Source organism: Haliotis cracherodii, unplaced genomic scaffold (assembly GCF_022045235.1).
Source record: "Haliotis cracherodii isolate W230 unplaced genomic scaffold, xgHalCrac1.p SCAF_20, whole genome shotgun sequence".
Classification (NCBI taxonomy): Eukaryota; Metazoa; Mollusca; class Gastropoda; order Lepetellida; family Haliotidae; genus Haliotis; species Haliotis cracherodii.
Genome location: NW_027266276.1, coordinates 1,463,144 through 1,482,513, shown reverse-complemented (window position 1 = coordinate 1,482,513; position 19,370 = coordinate 1,463,144). Strand labels below are relative to the sequence as shown.

Sequence of the window (19,370 nt, the reverse complement as noted above, 5' to 3'; positions counted from 1 at the left end):
GGGGCTGTATTGTATTGAATTTTGTTTGGAATTTTGTGGACGCATACAGAGAATATGTCGTGTTATTTACCTCGTGGGAAAGTGCGCATTAGTTTTAATGACAAATATGACGTGTACCTGTTTGTGCAGAACTTATTCTGTATCACAATGTGGAATTGATTTGGGTTTTGTTTTAATTAGGCGTTTCAAATTTGATAATTGTAAAATTAATCGATTTTTTTATACGACTGACAGTATTAAAACGTGCCTTCGTAAGATTATTAAAATGTATTAAGAAATTTAGAAACTTTTTATGACATTAATTACAAATAAATATTTAACGAATTTAATTAAATGGAATTGAATCTCAAGGATATTTATTACTAAGGGCGTATTTCAAAACTTAGTTTGCATAATTATTGATAAATTAAACTAAATTGATAATTTAACAATATTTTCCCAGTGCTCTCTGCACTCTTCTTCAGGGGTCAGTAAGCAGTCAGCTGCCTATTATACTTTTGTGCGCAGTCTATTATCGCTGTAAGGAATTCAGGGTGGCGGAGTTTGTAACCTATGACCTCCGACCCCCTGCGGGGCAACATATGTGGTTTGTGGTTTCGCCAACTGTGTACATAGATGCAAACCGCAGGCATTCACTTACCCTAGCGTAATGGCCTATGGCTTGAATGAGCACCAATGATATATCGTGGGGCGTTTATTTTCTCAGCTTATCGGCGAGCCGTCACACCTCCAATCTTGTCGCACGATACAGGACATTCGTAAACAACAGAAATTGATGACGTAATAGGTTATCAGAGGCAGTGGGAATAGAGGCGTACTTAAATTGAAACTCGGACAGACAGTTTTCACTAATACATTTCGGTTCAGTCTTGTTCCGATTCGACGCGGTTTCTATGTTTGGGTGTACTTGCTTGAACCGTATTTGACCAGACTTGTGTATGAGTCAATTTGCCTTGTCTGTATCCTTGAGACAAGTCAGTTCTGGTAATTGAGAAATTTGGCATCTGCTTTTCAGATAAAACAGTTAAGTTATTAAGATAATATGGCGTTATTCAGCCGGTGTACATGTGTGTATGGGCGTATGTACGGCTGGCAGAGTCACTGGCTAATCAGGGCGGTCTGTTCAGTCTTTCAGTGTCGGAGATACCTTAGGTAATTTAAGAATGCGCATCTTTCGTGCTCAAGTTGATAGACACATATACTATGTCTTTGATGGAGCCAACATATATTTTGAACACCGACAGACCTGCAGATATTCGCTTTCTCACCTTCTCCCTTTGTTTCTACCGGGGGCACGGGAGGTCCAATGGACCAAAGAGGCATTTTGCCATGCACAATTGTGCCCCTTAGCTGTATCAGGATCCATTGGTCGTGGGTTTGAATCCGAGATTCCACCTGATTTTGGTTCTTCCTCTTTTGGTACTTTACCCGTTATCATGGGTTTCAGTGACGAAAATGACATCCGATGCAATTCACAATTTTGACATATTCCATACGTTCCCGTTTTTTTTACGGGGAACAAGTGACTTGCCTTTGCATGTGTTTGTGACGGGTGCCACCTTTTGGGCAGGATACGCGCACCTTTTCGCGAACACCTGGTTTCATCACTATATGATAGTGATTCATAAACACATGCGCATGATATAGTCGGAATCGTACAAGCGGTTCTGCTTTATGCAGAGATTTCTGTTGGATATGGAAAGGGTTTTGTCTCTTTGTTCAACCGATTAACTAAATAAACCGACGTGTTGTGATGCATCTTAAATACTTTTCAAAGCGTTGTTGAACTCAACTCACGCACCACTACTGCAGCAACTTCTATCATTACAACAACTACAACTACACCAACAACTACAACTACACCAACAACTACATCTACACCAACAACTACATCTACTCCAGCAACTGAGGATACTGCTGATACTGCTCGTTCCATTAAACTACTTCTGTTATACCATCAGCATACGTTTAAAACTTCTAAAACTTCGGAATTCCGGGTTAAAATTGTTCCCCAGCAATATATGCTGGTCCTAAGTGGCGAATTTTTGAATTGGGTGGCCAGTCTCGGTGACTTTGTTGATTACGTGTCATCTTATCTCGACGTTGATTGATGCTCACAACATCAATCACTGGAATGTCTGGCCCAGACTCGAATATTCACAGACCGCCGTCAAATAGCTGGAATATTGCTGATTGCGGCGTTAAACAACAAACACACTTCTGAAACTAGTGGCTACCAGAACAATTGCTATCACTGCTGATTTTCGCGTAGAGCAAAAAATATGCAACTTATCGATTAATCTGATCGTTAAATGTAAAATTCAACTAATTGTTATTATTAGCACCATCTCCACCAGCATCATCATCACCCTAATAATTATTGTTATCATATACACTTACATAAGTCTCTGTTCATTTTCACTTTACATCTAAATGATTAAATATGTCTCGCAACTGCGGGTGCAGAGGTGTTAAACTGCATGATTGCTATATTGATTAAAACCGTTTTTAGACAATTAGTCAGCGTTCTGGCACCAAGAGAGGCCGGTGACCAATCTTCGGGGAAGTCAGGCGTCCTCCCCTTAATCTCCATTGGTCGAATTTTCCAAGCTCAAAAGATTGATGTTCGTGCACTTTTTAATTAAACGCAGCAATGCGACAGAAACACATCGGTATCTCGACATTATTGACTGCAAAAGCTCAAGGCAAATCTATGCGCTTTCAGGCGAACGCGAGTACTTGAAAATCGATGACGCTAGTCCCAATAAAATCGTGCCCTTTGCGAGAGTCGCTAACGGTACCGTACGTCAGCGTTTTGGAAATTATGAAAGCTCTGCAGCTGTAACGATCGGGGATCACAGGCGATAGCAAATTAACAGAACACTGGCCAAGTACGTGACAAGACTAGTCTAAAACAGGGGAGCTTGGACTCGATATTTTACCCTGGGAGAACCTCGCGAAGACTAGCCTCTCGCTGAGGGCGTGCAATCGGAGAGCGACATACCGCTACGTGAAAACGAGGCTGATCGCTCACTGGGGTTACTGTGTCTAACAATGTAGGCTCCACGAGCGGAGCTCTGAGGAGTATTACGTGTTTAGCTGAGGTAGAGGACAGTCCAAGTCATTAGCTCCACCGTGAACCAACCTTATCGTGTGTGCTTCAAAATGCGGAATGTATGGAGCCGTGGGTGTCGGTGTTGTGTGATTGTTACGAGATGCCAGCTCTCGAAGCCCACGTCCACCACTCACTAGAGGCTTGATTCATCAACAAACATGTCGTTGTTTTCGTCTTTGCAGAACATGGACCCTGCGTGTGAAAAGATGAGGATAACGGAGTTAAACCCCCATTTGCTTTGTGCCCTCTGCGGAGGATACCTTGTGGATGCTACTACAATCGTGGAGTGTTTACATTCGTGTGAGTACCAACTTTTCTTTGATTTATTGCGACGGTGAATGAGGTCAGATTTGTTGTTTATAGTCTACAGCGAGCGGGATTACCTGGGTGAACGACCACCTATGTTGCTCTCTTCCCAAGTAGGAGAGGGATCCCAACTGTTCATTGTCGTGCCGTCATATGTTGTTTTATTACAGACAATTGGTACAGGTCGTTTACTCAAAGCAGTGAAGCCTGTGCTTGCATTTTTTGTTATCTCTAACCTGATGTGTTTTATGATGTTTTATATCGTAACAAGCAGCGGGGGTGAAGAAGTTTTATTGTGAAGAAATGTTAAATGGGTAATCTCTTCACTGTCCTGTTCTTTACTAAGCAATGCAGCGGGGAATTGTAATGTTTTCCAAAGCGGAATGGGTTGGGTGACTCCTGACGCCCAATTCGCGCACACAGACATTACAAATCCAAACCATCAATTCTCTCACGGGTACGACCTGTGAAGATCCGGGGTAGAATAGGCCTTCAGCAACCCATCCTTGCCGTTAAAGGCGACTATGCTTGTCGTAATAGGCGACTAACGGGATCGGGTGGTCAGGCTCGCTGACTTGGTTGATGTATGTCATCGTATCCCAATTGCGAGGACCAATGCTCATAATGTCAATCACTGGATTGTCTGGTCCAGACTCGATTATTTACAGACCGCCGCCATATAGCTGGAATATTGCTGAGCGCGGCGTTACACAACAAACAAAAAACAAACTCTGACGGGTGCACCTTTAAGGCTGCAATAGGTTCTTCGTCATTTCTCTCTCACGGGTACACATAAACGCAACACGAAGCTCGCGTTAACAGTCCTAGGATATGTTGTTCCGATTGTACCGAACACATTTTGTTTTCTGATAACGCCCCTTGATATATCAGTTTCACGGGTAACAACATTATACCCGGCGGGACCCCCCATAATGTCCGTCTTTAGCAATGTCCTCAGTGTGCGTAAGGAACCCTTCAAATTAATAATTTTAGAGTCAGTCCACTGTTTTTGCCGTACGTTCCTGGCTAAATGTTAGCGTAACGTGCATCATGCGGCATGTTTACTTGATGACACCCCATAGGTAGCCTTGCTCCAAGGCTGTACTGAAAGAAAAGTCGACGATGTGTAGTAATTCTATCCTCCTTATAGGCAAGTGTATGTGGACACTCCAGTCTCTTACAGGACAACTCGTTTTTATTATTTACATAATCTAGAAATAATGATTTAAACTAATAATTATTGCCCCAGAGACCTGTGCCATGACATACCACGTGAAGCTCAAAGCAAAGGCTTTGGGAGCCGAATGCACATCTCCGTAGGAGCCACGAGATCATGCAGGGCTAGAGGAGTACAGTACACGATGTGACCTGTTGACCTGCACATCATGCAGTGTTGTGGTCTGCTAGATATGTGTCTATCCTGGAATTCTAGATATATGTCTATCCTGGATAGTCACGGCATTAAGTGTGTTTAGCCACAATATCACTTCGCTTTAAACCGCACAACCTCTCAATGTTTGCCGGTAAACCTACAACACAAGGTATCACTGTCTAGATGTTCCCTGTAGATTATAACACCATCACCATTCATTGTTAGCAGTTTACCATCAACAGCATAACATTCAACGTAGCTCTACCACACACGAAATGGCATTCATCACAATACTACATTTACATCCGCAACTCTCAACGCGAACTCACTGTCTGCAACACTCAATTCAAAATCACTGTCCGCGACATTCAACACAATATCTCTGTCCGCAACTTTCAATGCATTGTCACTGTGTCAGCAACTTTCAACGCAACATATGTCCGCAACACTCAACGCAATATCACTATGTCCGCAACATTCAACGCAATATCACAGTCTACAACATTCAACGCAATATCACTGTCCCCAAAATTCAACGCAATATCACTGTCTACAACATTCAACGCAATATCACTGTCCGCAAAATTCAACGCAATATCACTGTCCGCAACATTCAACGCAATATCACTGTCTACAACATTCAACCAAATATCACCGCCATTCAACGTTACACTGCCACAATTGTCGAAACATCATCACTCGACGCCATTCACCTAAACCCCCTTTTCCCGACAATGTCACAGCAAACCTTAGTTCAGAGCTACGGGAGAGAAATCAGTATGTGTGTCAAACGTTGCAAGGGTTTATAGCAATAAGTGTGTCAGTCGATATGCCATTGTTCACGCACACACGACACCGCGCCTCGCCCATTGTATATGTTACTGCATATTAAAGTCACTGGTATGCAACATGTGTCGCCATGGAGGTGAGAACGTCTCGTCCTCCCACACCAACGCACTGAAACTGCAAGGCACGCATATTATAAAACACAGAATGTCAGGTGAGTGCTGTCACGCTGATGCAATCGAATACTCTGCAGGAGTAGTGGGTCACGTTACAATTTTAAGTGCAGAGTTCAGGGTTTTTTCAGTGTTTCAATGTGATAAGTTATACAGGCATATCAGACTAAATTTGCCTCATTTAAATTTAACAGGAGGCGGAAATAAAATAAATAGTCCATACATGGCTGAGAAACTGTGATATATCTGGTCTGGCGACTTGTTTTAGCTTCAAGGTGTTGAGGTTGTCTATAGATGCCTGGAACAGAGACACTGTATCCGTGTAACTATCGTGTCCGTTAACTTGACTGATATGCAGTATGTGATTCATGTTGGCAGACAAAGAGACATCCTTCGAAATTCACGCTACTCCGCTAGCCCGAGACTACGAAATTATGCTTAGGACAGCTTCAGACCCTGATGGTTGTTCTCATTGACTAGAAAGATTTGAGGGCTATAATTCTGAACAAGTTCTCAATGCTTGAGTTCTTTTCAATTGAAAATGAATATAACTGTTAGAAAGTGTAAACATAGCAAACAGTTTTGACTAGCTGCAAACTGAGGTTTAGCGAAATATAGCTTATACTAGCCCCCTGGACTGGTCTTAAAAACGAATTTCTAAAGCTGATGAAAGTTTGGCATGCTAATTGGTATGGACAAAGTCCCCCTTTAAACGATTATGCTCTCCAGTCGTTCATGCTGTGTTTGACGCCATTCTTAGCAAACACAAGGCGGATATATTCAGCATTAGCTTTGAAAATCTTCACCATGTGGAGAATCGAACCGGATCTTCGGAACGATGGACGAGCACACTACCCACTGGATTACCCAACTGGGATTGTGTGTTATATGCACGGTTATTCCCTAATAGCTGACATGCTTGGTTCATTTACATTCATTCAATATTGATTATGGCTTTGTGTTTTGCGTTGCTAATGATGTTCCACCATGCAAGGCCAGCTATGAGAGCTGCTAGAATGTCAGTGATCGTTAGCTCATTTTCATCTTTCACAAATCCAGTTATATTTGAGCGAAATGTGATGTCTTGAAACCGTTTGATACGTGCATGTAAGATTGTGTTCCAGAAATAACCACGGCCGGAATGGTTTTAATCGGAAACATACGGTTTCAATTTTTGAACCCAACCTTTCTTTGCAAAATGGCACAAATCGCAACCGCACCACGTATCGGTGGTTGTCTCGATATTCCGAAGACCCAATTACTGTAGGTTAAATACCGCTGTAGCCAACAGCAGCATTAGAATAGACATTTATACCCTAGCAAGTCTGAACACTGATACGCAGCTGACATGTTTATTGATATTGGGTTATTTAATTTGTACAACGTGTCTAATAAATATCATAGATCACCTCTTATTATTGTCAATTACGAAAACAGACAAGCACTTCATACATAACTATATTGAGTATAATACATGTAGTCATAAGCAGCCGCTAACAGCCTAAGGCGTAATATTGAGAAACTTCCGCATATCGCGCTGTTAAATATTTGCGGCCATCATTCGTTTTGGATTCATTCCAACTTTTGGTCCTGTGGTTATTTAGAAAATCCGGTTTTGACACGTATCGTTCTCTATATAAGAACACATACCGTAGTATCTATTGCCCCTTTATTAAGCATGTAAGTGTCGGAAATTGGAGTTGAATATTCTTAAATGATAACAAATATTTTTTTTTTTTCTTAGAACTGACTGTAAAGTCAGTTTGGATATCACTTGGGTGTTATCAACGTGCGTTTAGTTTTCTTACGATTTAGTTATGTCGTTTGTACTAAAGTAATTAACTGCAATCGGAATACAGGCTGTCGGTCTTTTTGACGTCGAAATAACCGCCCAGTAAGACATGTTATTTTCAAATTTACTCGGCCATATTAAACGAAAGCAACTTAATGTCAAGGTTATTCCGAACAGTACAAGTACACCTGTCAATCAAAACCTGTAACGAGCTGCGACATATGTCGTTCTACAAGAAATTATGTCAAAACCAACATTTCAAAATGTCTCCGAGTCAAGGTCAGTTTGAAGGTCACGTGACACACCAGGAAGCGATTCAGCTATTGCGCGAGAAGCAGAACGATGATCAAATCAAATCAGTGAAGGCCGATCGATCTTCTCCCCCGCGCTGTGAACGAATGTTCCACTGTCTGAAATGTAATGCGAAGATCTGACGCAAATCCCAGGAGTTCAACAACGCGTTGGCGGTGTGCATAATTCTGAATGTAGGTGTATTATAATTCGTAGCTTGAAATTGTTTTCCAAATCCGTGTCGCAAGTGTGTGGGTCGCCTTGCTTTTGCATAAACCTTGCATATGGTTGAACTTCTGCGTCTCGACTGAAGACGTTTGTTTAAATGTAGCTATTTGTGATCAGCACGAGTTTTGGTGTGTGACTTGTGTTATATCAAGTCGGTGTTTTTTTTTGTATAGTAGATTTTGGTATGGAATATATACCTTTTTACAGTAAGTGAGGGTGGATTTATATCCTGCAATATCACGACGGGGGACACCAGAAGTGGGCTTCACGCATTGTACCTATGTTGGGAACTTTTGCGTTAGGCGGGACAAGCGAACGCTTTAACCACTAGGCTACCTTACCGTCAATCTCTTTATACAGTTGACGTAATATGTTTGAATATTGTTGTTTTATGCCGTTTTCAGCAATATTGCATATCGAGGCGGGGACATCAAACATGGGCATCACGTCTTTGTGTGGAATTGAAATCGGGTCTTTGGTGTTGTGAACGAACGCTTCAGCCGCGAGGCTACCCCACGTGACCCTAATCTCGAAATGGAAAAGGAAATGACCTTTGTCTAGATGATCAGAACACTGTTAATGTGAGAAGAACGTGCATTTAGTAATCCCTAAGTCATCCTCCCGAGGCAAGTGAGTTAACTGACTATAAAAGTCCAGTTTCCACCCTTGCCGAACTAGGCTGGTGTTATTGAGATGTTATTGTTATTGGCTGGAAGAACCAGTCTATGTATAGTCCAATCAAAATCGCGCAAAGAAATCGAAATCCGGTATTGCAGTGTTCGGTCGATTGCAGGATTTGCAAAGCATGTGCACCGCCTACTCGTTGTCAACATATATTTTCAAAATCGTTTCATGTTTATAATCAAGGGTGCTCACGTGATTTGATGCATTTCGCGATGTAAGACCCGTTTTGTCACAATATAGATCTTGATTATCGAGCTGATCGTCCTGACTTGGCGCCGCCATTTTGTTTGAAGCAAATAAGACGAGAGGTGGAATCTGATTGGTCCATAGGAAAGGCTTAGAAGGGACATAACTACAGCCACTGGTGGCGCTGCGATCGAGCTCAGTAATTCCGGCAGGGGTGGAAACTGGACTTTTAAAGTCAGTTAACTCACTTGCCTCGGGAAGATGTCCCAATGTTTGACTGTCGACCAAAATGAAATCTTATATGAAATTGTACATGAGGCTGGTGTTTTTATCAGATTCCTCTGCCTTATTTTGATTAAATGTGAATAATTAACAATCAATTGACACAAATGGCTTCATAAATATATATTGGACTTTGTTTATAGGGTAAGCTAAATTAGGTACTTTGTTGTGAAGGTCAAAGGTCGTAGTCAGGCCTCAACTGGAAATCTATCCAATAGATGGGACGACACGCAGGTCAAATCATCCTACAGGATACATGCGCGCAGTGACTGCGTGGATGCATGGAAGGTTGTGCGACCGTGATGATGATGATGATGATGATGATGGTGATGATGATGGTGATGGTGATGATGGTGATGGTGATGGTGGTGATGATGGTGATGGTGATGGTGGTGATGATGATAATGATGATGATGTTTAACGAAGAAAAACGTGTCATGCCATAAACTGAGATATTAGGAGAGTGAGAGTAGTCAGACGCAGCTTTCAGCAATGTCTCAGCAATAATACATCGGGGAGATCCACGAATAGGCTTCACACATTGTAGCCGTGCCAGGAATCGTGTCCAGAACTTTGGCGTGACGAGCGAACGCTTTATCCACAGGGCTACCACAGAAGACCACAGAAGATGCACAGATTGAATTTTGGCGAAGCAAATGACAAAATAATGAAAGAATAATGCTATTATTTCTTGTCATGAACTAAAGAAGCACTGTGTTTCTGAAGGTTGCATCGCTACATGCGCGAAACGTCACTTCAAAGACCATAAAACCGACAACAGAAACATCTCCCAATTTCTAACGCACCATTTATCTTGAACAAACCTGCCCCACGGTGTAATAAGGATTCCAGCGAAAATGATTTACAACCTAGGCCCCGGCCCCCGCTCATTACCACCGCCTTGCACGGGGCCTATTAATCTCTACGACAATTAATGAACATCCAAAAACCTCCACATGCCAGGACGCATCCAATCAGATGAGACTTGGATCCAACGGTTTTTATTGACCATAATTCTTTAAATGGATGCTTCTATAATTTCACTGTCATAATATCTCTTCCAGTTCCCTCTATTTCCCCACAACCCCGATGTGAGCTCCGTGGTCCCATTGATCTGCTTCATGCACGGGGTGCAGATATAAGGAGAATTTAGCTGTCAAACGCCAATGGTGTTTTGAAAAAAATAGAACGGGACGGAGTCGTTCCTTCGCATAGTAGTGTGTCTCCAAAATGTGATTTGAGAAACGATGAGCTTGCGTTCGCAAAGGGGATCAAACTATTCTCATTTTCTTGCGTTTGTGTGTTGGACCTCTCAAGGGACTGGCTTGATAAAAGACATATGCCGATATTTAGGGTAATGGCTCTGTTCGAACAACGTATTCCCCAAAGTGAAGTCATTTTTCAAAGATCAAATGTAGCGTTGAGGACTGTCTCGTGGCACATCGGCTCTGATGGCTATCTTAGGGACTTTCGCCAAGTGTCGATTTGCAATGCTGAGAAATGCTCGTTTGTATTGGATTAATCGTCAGTAAAAGAAATTATTAATAGGAAACCTTTTTTTATATAAGGAAGATATGTCGAGGATAACGAATTGTGTTGATACGATGATTACAGGAAACGTTAAGGTAAAATATCTCCCTTGAAACGGTTACCTGAGAAAATATCAAATAAGTTAGACAACTTGAAGATTATTGTGGTTGAGAAATAATCAGGGAAGAATGGCTTTTGAAGCATTTTACACTATTAATTCTCAAACGTGTGTAATATCAATATTCAATATTGCAATAGAACTTCAGTATTTTTCTTTGCGGTCGTGTGACCAGTACCAGAGCGAGGCTCTGTCTACGACAAATTCTTCTGAAGATTAATCTGGGTTTGATCCCACATGCTAAGGGTTCCAAAATCAAGTCACTTGAATAAGTAACCCTGATAAACTATAGGATAAGTTAGAGGCTCAAATGGTTTCGACTATTAAAGTACATGATAAATTCCTTACGTAGAACACAGTAATCATATGCGCTTACAGTATTTTGGACATAACATAGTTTGCTAAACACGGAAAACTGGGTTCAACATAGTCAAGCCTACTAAGACGCCGCAACCACCGAAGATTGCGTCCCTAGGTTCGAAACCTAGAATCGCTCTGACATTGTGTGAGTCTTGACATATCAGGACCATATCACACTTGTGGGTTTCACCGAAGTGGTAAACGTCTGAGATCTGCATCACTTCGGGCTTTCCTCCCACATTAAGCTGACATGCCGTGATATAACTGGAATACTCTTCAAAGCGGCGTTCTACTCAACTCACTCACGCATGGAAACGTTTCCACATCAAACCAGACGCCCCAAACCCATTATTCAGCAAAGAAATTCCTACTTGAAACACACAGTAACCATTGTTTTTGTAAACAGTCAACACGTGAAGGGTACAATTTCACCGATATGAGCTGTTAGCGTTGGACTGTTTCCCAATTTCGTCTGGACCGAAGTACAAATGTACACCGCCATGACACCACCTAGGCCACCTCGCGGAGCAAAGTAGACACGTGTAGCGATTTCTTCTGCAACTTGTTCAAACAAAGGTTTTTAATTCAGCTCCAGCATTCTCACGTGCCTCCCAGCCAAGCACGGGCACGGCAGTCCGGTGCTTAGTCTCGCCATCTTGTAAGTGCCGTGCGCAGCATTTCAACAATCCGGGCAATTCAATTGCAGTGTTTTTGCAACTGTGAAGAACGCAAGCCAAATGTTGTGGTCGCTATGCTTGTTTGTAGTAAAAGGGGGTATTTTCTGAGACTGAAAGCAACATTCGTGTTCATTCGTCATATCTTTGATGTAGAAATGCCTACTGAATTGATAACAGCGCGATGGAAATGATAACAGCGCGATGGAAATGATAACACTGCGATGGAAATGATAATGCCTTTGACGTTTTCGCTGCCTTGCGGCGAGACTGATTTTTTGTCGCGGTCAATAAACTCAGGGAGGAACTATTGAGGAGGGTGAAAACACTTTGGAACAGACACGGAAATGAAATGGAGACTGGTACTGAAATAGACGAGACAGGAATTTCTGAAATCGACACAGGATTCATAATGCTTCGTGATGAAACGCCGGGAGATGGAGACGTACGTGATCGCAAAGACCGGCGCCTATCCTTGCTCCAAGGCTGTACTGAAAGAAAAGTCCATTGTTGTGTAGTAATTCTATATTCCTTAAAGGCAAGTCTAGATATGTAGACAGTACTAAGGACTCCAGTCTCTTATGGGGACAACTTGTTCTTATTATTTACATAATCTAGAAAGGATGATTAAAGCAAGTCTAACCAGCCCTTAAAGGGAAGCAAGGCTCAGCCAAATGGGCAGTCCCGCCATATTAATTCAAAATATCTGCTCAATCTAACTGTATTTTTTCTACCAGTCCTGAGTTAATGATTGCCATAATTACATAGAAGCATTCTTCGTGTAATTAAATAACAGCGTATGTGATAGATCACGGACCTATATAAGTCCGTGGATAGATGAACAAATACAATGTGACGTTCTTCACACATTTTTCGTGATTTTATTTTTTGACGAAGAAGGATGAAGAGGGTGTTATATTTTGCCTCGTATCCTGACATTAATGCACAGTTTACAACAATGCACTCTCTTTGCGGAAACCGCTCGCTTCAATAGACATGACGGCATACCGGGTTAGAAAAGTGTAATTTCTTTTGACATTAACGCTCAGTTCGTGACCGACATTCTGCCATCACCATTGCTTTCCATATCCCTGATTAGCATTAAGCCTAGATTGTATACACGAATCTGATAAACATGCAAGTTACGGGCCTTATTCTAACCACTACCGGCCCTGATATTACGCTATGTAATGCGGGATTGGTGTGCTTGTTTAGGGCCATAGCGTGAATCAGACTGGCCCGAAACATGCGAAATGGTGATACGGATTGCCACCGATTCAAGTGAAGGGAGTAACTGGCATTAATACTGAAACGACGAACTCTATTATCTCGACATATCGTGTCCAGAGTAGTGAGTGAGTGAGTGAGTTTGGTTTAACGCCGTTTTTAACAGTATTCCAGTTATATCGCGGCGTGTCAGCTTAATGTGGGAGGAAAGCCCGAAGTGATGCAGGTCTCAGACATTTACAACTTTGAAACCCACGAGCATGATGCTGACAAACCTAGAAACATAATCAGGGCGAATCGGGATTCGAACCCTTAATCATAGGTTTCTGGCGTGCCCAAGGGACGCAACTCTTCACGGCGAATCGCGGCGCCGTAGACGACTGGGCCCCCCGTGCCCCCCGTGTCCAGAGTGAGTGAGTGACCTGGGTTATTGATTAAGACGACAGGGGACACCTGTCATGGGCTCGTTTGAGACGATGTTACTTGTGTGTGGTAATCCCTGTGAAAACCCAGGTTCTTATTTCAACTCTCCGAGGGCGCTTGGGTAGCCTAGTGGTTAAGGCGTTCGCTCATCACGCCGTCAACAAGGGTTCGATTCCCGACATGGGTACAATGTGTGAAGCCCATTTCTGGTGTCCCCCGCCGTGATATTGCTGGAATATTGCTAAAAGCGGCGTAAAATCCCACTCACTCACTCACTCTCACGTGGGTAGAATGTGTGAAGTCTTTCCTGCTGTCACCCGCTGTGATAGTGCTGGAATAATGCCAAAAGTGCAGTAAAACCATACTCACTCACTTACTCTACAACGCTCTGCGTGTACCGAAATACACAAAACCCGTATATTTGTGATAGCAAATGTGACTTTATTCCATCCATGTCGAATCAGGGACCTGATCCGATGATCTTTAGCCCCGGACGCGCATTAATAACAACGATAAGACATCATAATCGTGCTAATTGACAAGGGGCGATGAAGGGGTGATTTATGACGAGGATGAGCTCAAAGTCTTGATACTCTTTGAGAACCCGATCAGAGTAACAACTGAACCTGCTCAAGCAGGAATCAAATTAATCAGCTTCCTCATTGTGGCTAAAGTCTAACCATCGCTCACACGGAAGCTGAACACGTGTCTCAACAAAACACTCGTTCCGTCCATATTTCGATCATGATGTAAGCCTTTGTATGCTGACGCGAATATTCACACTGCTCAACAAGGATTTGTATACAATCAAATCTCCATGTAAGACACCTTTGAAATGCCTCTCCTGTTGGTGAACCGACATTTACCCTATACAAGGTACTCTTTGTAAAGAGGCATCTGTCCGAATGTGTATTATTCTTTTATTCCGGCACTGTCTAAACCAAATACCTGTCCGTTTTGACAGAATCTATATTTCGTAGCCTCTGTACAACGCGTAACTCGATGGTACGCCACCATACCCCGTTATAAGGCCGTAGTTGATGACACAAGGTTGACTATGAACCATGGTCATGAAGTATGCGGGTTTAGAATATATATACATGCACCTTTATCAATGTCACATCAAGTCACATCAAGTTAAGCAGAAGCCGTGACGAGGGGCGTGACTCGTATAGAAATGAAAATCATCAAAATTTCAATGTTCTGGCTGACGAATAACAACATCTTCAAATCTTTGCGCATCTACTTGAATTCAAATAACTTTAAATGAAGTTGTATTTTAATGTGTGTATCTTCGGTATTAATATCACTTTTGTATATGAATTTTGCGTGTGACTTTATTATTCCGAAACACTATCAACTAAATCTCTAGACGAAAATGTTGTAATGGAATCGCTTAAGGGGCTTGCACGCATCAATACGCATCAGTGCGAATTGATACGCACCAATACGCATCGATAATGATTTTGGGATTTCACAAGCGTTCGCAATCATTGACGTTACTTGAAATGAAATATAGGTCGCCAAAAGTCGACGATCTAATACCGTTGTAAAAACTTCGTTATGGCAGACATGTATATTAGCAGCCTCCCCAAGAAGGTGATCTGATGAGAATATTTATGTACTCATTCCCTGTGTATTTGAAATGCCAGCTGGAATTTAACGCCGTCCATTGTTTATTTAATAAATACATGCAAGGGCTGTGCGCCCTCGGGGATTGTTATTTTGAACTTTGAAATGTAGAGAAAATTATATGGGACAATTTATCCTTTTGTTCAGCGAAGTAGATTTAATGTCAAATGTTTTACGAGTAGATTATTAGCATACGCTTAGAATCAAATGGTCTTGATGGTTATCTGCGGAGTTGCTAGAATGTGCATGTGTAGCTGTAGATGATGATGAATAACAACTTTGTTTGCCGAAATAGAAAAAAAAAGAAAATATTTTCGAAATTTCCAACTTTTTGCTTCGTTGTTGAATAAAACAGCGGTGGTAAACTTTCTACTGCTTGCTGAGAATGTGACGTGGCGAATCGGATTTGACGAAGGTGACGTGGGGAGTCGGAAATTGACGAAGTTGACGTGGGGTGTCAAATGTGACGAAGATGACGTGGGGTGTCGGATGTGACGAAGTTGACGCAGTGTATCGGATTTGACGAAGTTGACGCAGGGTATCGGGTGTGACGAAGTTGACGTTGGGGAGTCGGATGTGACGAAGTTGACGCAGGGTATCGGATGTGACGAAGATGACGGGGAAACGGATTTATGATGGAAGTAAGGCTTAAGTAGAATTGGATATGACGAAGTATACTCGGCTGGAACAGCGGATATGAAAAGATGTGTCTTGCAAATAATCGGCTATGACGATGAATGACTTGAAAAGTGTCGGATATATCGAAGTAATGATTAGGGAAAATCTGGTATAACGAATTTATGTTGTTTTCTGACTGCATTTGGGTGGTGAGCTAGGCTAGTGGTTAAAGCGTTTGCACGTCACAACTGAAGGTCCGGGTTCGACCTGTTGTTGGTGTTCCCTCCGTGATTTTGCCAGAATATTGCTAAAAGCGACACCTCTCACTCTGTAGTTATGAAGAAAAACGGTTGCATTGCTAAGTACTTTTTCACTTATTTTTTGTTTGTAAACATGTTCTTTTTGGGATAAGTCACCGGTGAGGGAAAGTTACACCTTTATCAAAAAGGGGGGGGGGGGGGGGGGGGGGAATGTGTCGAAGTACGTCCCAAACATGACTTGTAGACATGGCTGTCAGCGATAAGGATATGTACCCCGTAAAACGCAAATAAATAATTCATTAAGTTCGGTGTATCATGCGTTTATATTGGCATGAGAACGTGACACCAGATATATTCGTTCAAGCAAAGAACTGTTGAAATATGCTGAATCCCAAGCAGCAATAAAGAACTCCTAATGTTATGTAAATCCTGCAATATCACCGAGTTATGCTCATTCAGTGATATTCAATCCCCCCGTGTCTGAACGAGAGGTATATAGCTATAATCCCCCTACCCACTGACCCGTCACGTAGGTCTCTGTTTCTGAATTAATGCTTATCCGTTTTCATTTTGAGAGGTTCAAATGCCTAGTTTGAGCGTATCGACAACAAACTGCCAATCTTGGAGATAAATGGTCCAATCTGCGCGATACTGACTTGATAGAATTGAGTTACCGTCATCCGAGAAATTTAAGCTTGCTTTTAACTTTGACATTTTATTTAAATCATTAGAGATTCGTCATACTGTTAAGATGGATGATGGACACGCGATACTAAACATGTTCACAGTTTACGTACACTCGAAACTTATAATGACCTTTTGTGAAGAAATATGATATGGAGAGATGGTTTAGTGTCGTGATTGGCCGTATTGTGTTACTGGTTTTCAGTTTAACTAAACATGTTTAGACGCAGATCTCACACGTAAATTGTACGACCTGGGAATAGATTGAAAAATTCAATATCTTCGAGGTAGTTTATTGTGCCAGATAAACATGGTGTTTTTATGATATTTATGATGAAGATGGTTTTAGTAAGCTGCTTCAGACAGCGTTTGAGATAACTAGAATTATACTGAAATACTAAATATATTAAGGAACGACCAGAACAGGGTGATTTTTTTCGTTTAAATAATATGTTTCAGCGTGATAACGTTATGTGATCATAACATGGTTCTGTGGGGTGGGGTGAGGTGAACTGGCATTTAGCGTCGCGTTCAAGATTTTTGCACTTATATAGCAAGTCTCTGTGTGTGTGTGTGTGTGTGTGTGTGTGTGTGTGTGTGTGTGTGTGCATATCCTAGTCGTGACTAATCCTAGCCCACTGAGATACCATGCCATATTTTAACATGACTACCCCACTCAGACACTCAGCCAGGCAGGGTAACGACAAGTACCATCTTTTAACGTCATTTGGTATGACGTAGCCGGGAAATTCACCGACCTTCCACTCACCAGTCTACAGAAAGCGTCAGGTTCCTGGTTCTTGGGGTGTGTCAGAATATATCGGGACTGCAAATCCTGGTCTGTTATATATGATAACGTCGCTTAGTTCATTCCGGATGCAACGATCACGTTTTGTCGGTCGTTTGGATGTCGTTATCGGCGGGGTTTAAATCAAACACACTTCCCGGTACCCACTATACAACAATGTTTAGGGATAGGACGAGATGACACTTTCCAAAATGACCACAACTTCTCGAATCTCCGAACTTTACACTATAATAATAATGATAATAATAATAATAATAGTAATAATAATAATCAGTTTGTTCAACACAAACACGATGTTTCAGAAGAGACTTATAAGAATTGTGTATAGCTAACCTGGTTTTTTTCTGCCGTAATGTTAATCAGCGTATTTTACAATGACAAACGTAATTGAATTATAATTTTGAAATGCACGTTGACCGAACTAGACATACTTATCGTTCATATTCATCAACCCGCGGTTGGAATCGGAACATTCACTAAATCACGTGTTATCGTTTTATTACAGAAACTTAACGTATTTCAGTGTGTTCTTGCATCCGACATTTCAGAAACAGATTATACCGTCCCTGCACTCTGGGCCACAGGTGTTGAAGTATGATAAGTCAATTCGATTGGAGGTTTACGACTCCATCTCACGGCTTGGCCCAGCTTGTAGCTTCACCGCCAAATATGCATTTTTACAAGGAAAACACAGTCATGCTGGGCGTGTGATCGGGTTAACCGAACCCCGGGTTCACAGCGGTTATTCTAATCGAACACGCCCCTGCCTTCTATGCTTGACTGTGATAGTTGAGGTTGTAGGTCTCCCGTTAAAGGAGACCGGCTGAGCGGTGTTAAAGGGACACTGGGAAATACATGGAAGGAGGACTGTTGTTGATGTGTAAGACCTAGACTTACATTAAGTTTCAGAAATAAAACATCTTTTTTTAAAAAAAAAAAATATGTATACATATAAAATTAAAATCCAAATGGAACTCAGAACAATGCTTAATTTCAGGAGATGACGCGAGTCAGACTAGCCAAAACTTCTAGACTTGAGTTGGACTCGTTTTGTGTTTTTTCTCAGAGGCCTGGGAGACAGACCACTGATATGTTAAACAAACATCTAATCTCTGAAATGAACATATCTTACAGAAAAAAGTTGTTAAATTATCTTAATGAAAATATAATAAAAAGGAGCCCAGAGATTCTCTTCATTTTCAGATAGTGCAGTAATCTAGACTTGCCAAACATTATAGACTTGCATGGGCTGTATTGGATATATTTGTATCAGGTCTGTATGACAGACTACTGATATGTATACAGTAGGATATGTTAGCTGCACGTGATTATGTCCAAATCTCCATCATGAAACACGTTTTTTAATTCCGACGAAATTATTCCTATTGAAATGTGTAACAGTAGAGCCGACATCACTGTGCTGAATGCTGGATATCTGTGATGTGAACAGACGCACCATTTGGTGCTTGTGAGATAGAAAGCGTGTTAGGCCGTCACGTAAATATCTGTGAGGGGATATTTTTTGTTTCGTGCAAGATAGTCGCCTCTTTACGACAAGCATGGTCGCCTTATATAACATGCTGTCCGTAAAAGGCGACTATGCTTGTCGTTAGAGGCGACTTACGGATCGGGTGGTCAGGCTCGGTGACTTGGTTGATGCATGTCATCGTATCCCCATTGCGAGGATTGATGCTCATGATGTCAATCACTGGATTGTCGGGTCCAGACTCGATTGTTTACAGACCGCCGTCATAAAGTTGGGATATTGCTGAGTGCGGCGCCAAACAACAAACAAACATCATTCATTCATTCATTTAGTCG

General features: G+C 41.8%; 1 protein-coding gene across 4 annotated transcripts in view; it reads left to right on the top strand.

The window, feature by feature from the left end:
• The window catches only part of LOC139470184 (polycomb complex protein BMI-1-A-like), a 113,456-nt gene that overhangs the window by 46,458 nt on the left and 47,628 nt on the right, over positions 1–19,370 (top strand). For 3 of the 4 annotated variants that reach the window (XM_071252493.1, XM_071252494.1, XM_071252492.1), the window contains exon 1: positions 2,884–3,415. In XM_071252493.1, coding sequence (XP_071108594.1) covers positions 3,274–3,415 — 142 coding nt within the window. In that variant the 5' untranslated portion in view covers positions 2,884–3,273. Of the gene's footprint in view, positions 1–2,883; positions 3,416–19,370 lie in introns of those variants that run through there. The other variant, XM_071252495.1, reaches the window with a different exon arrangement.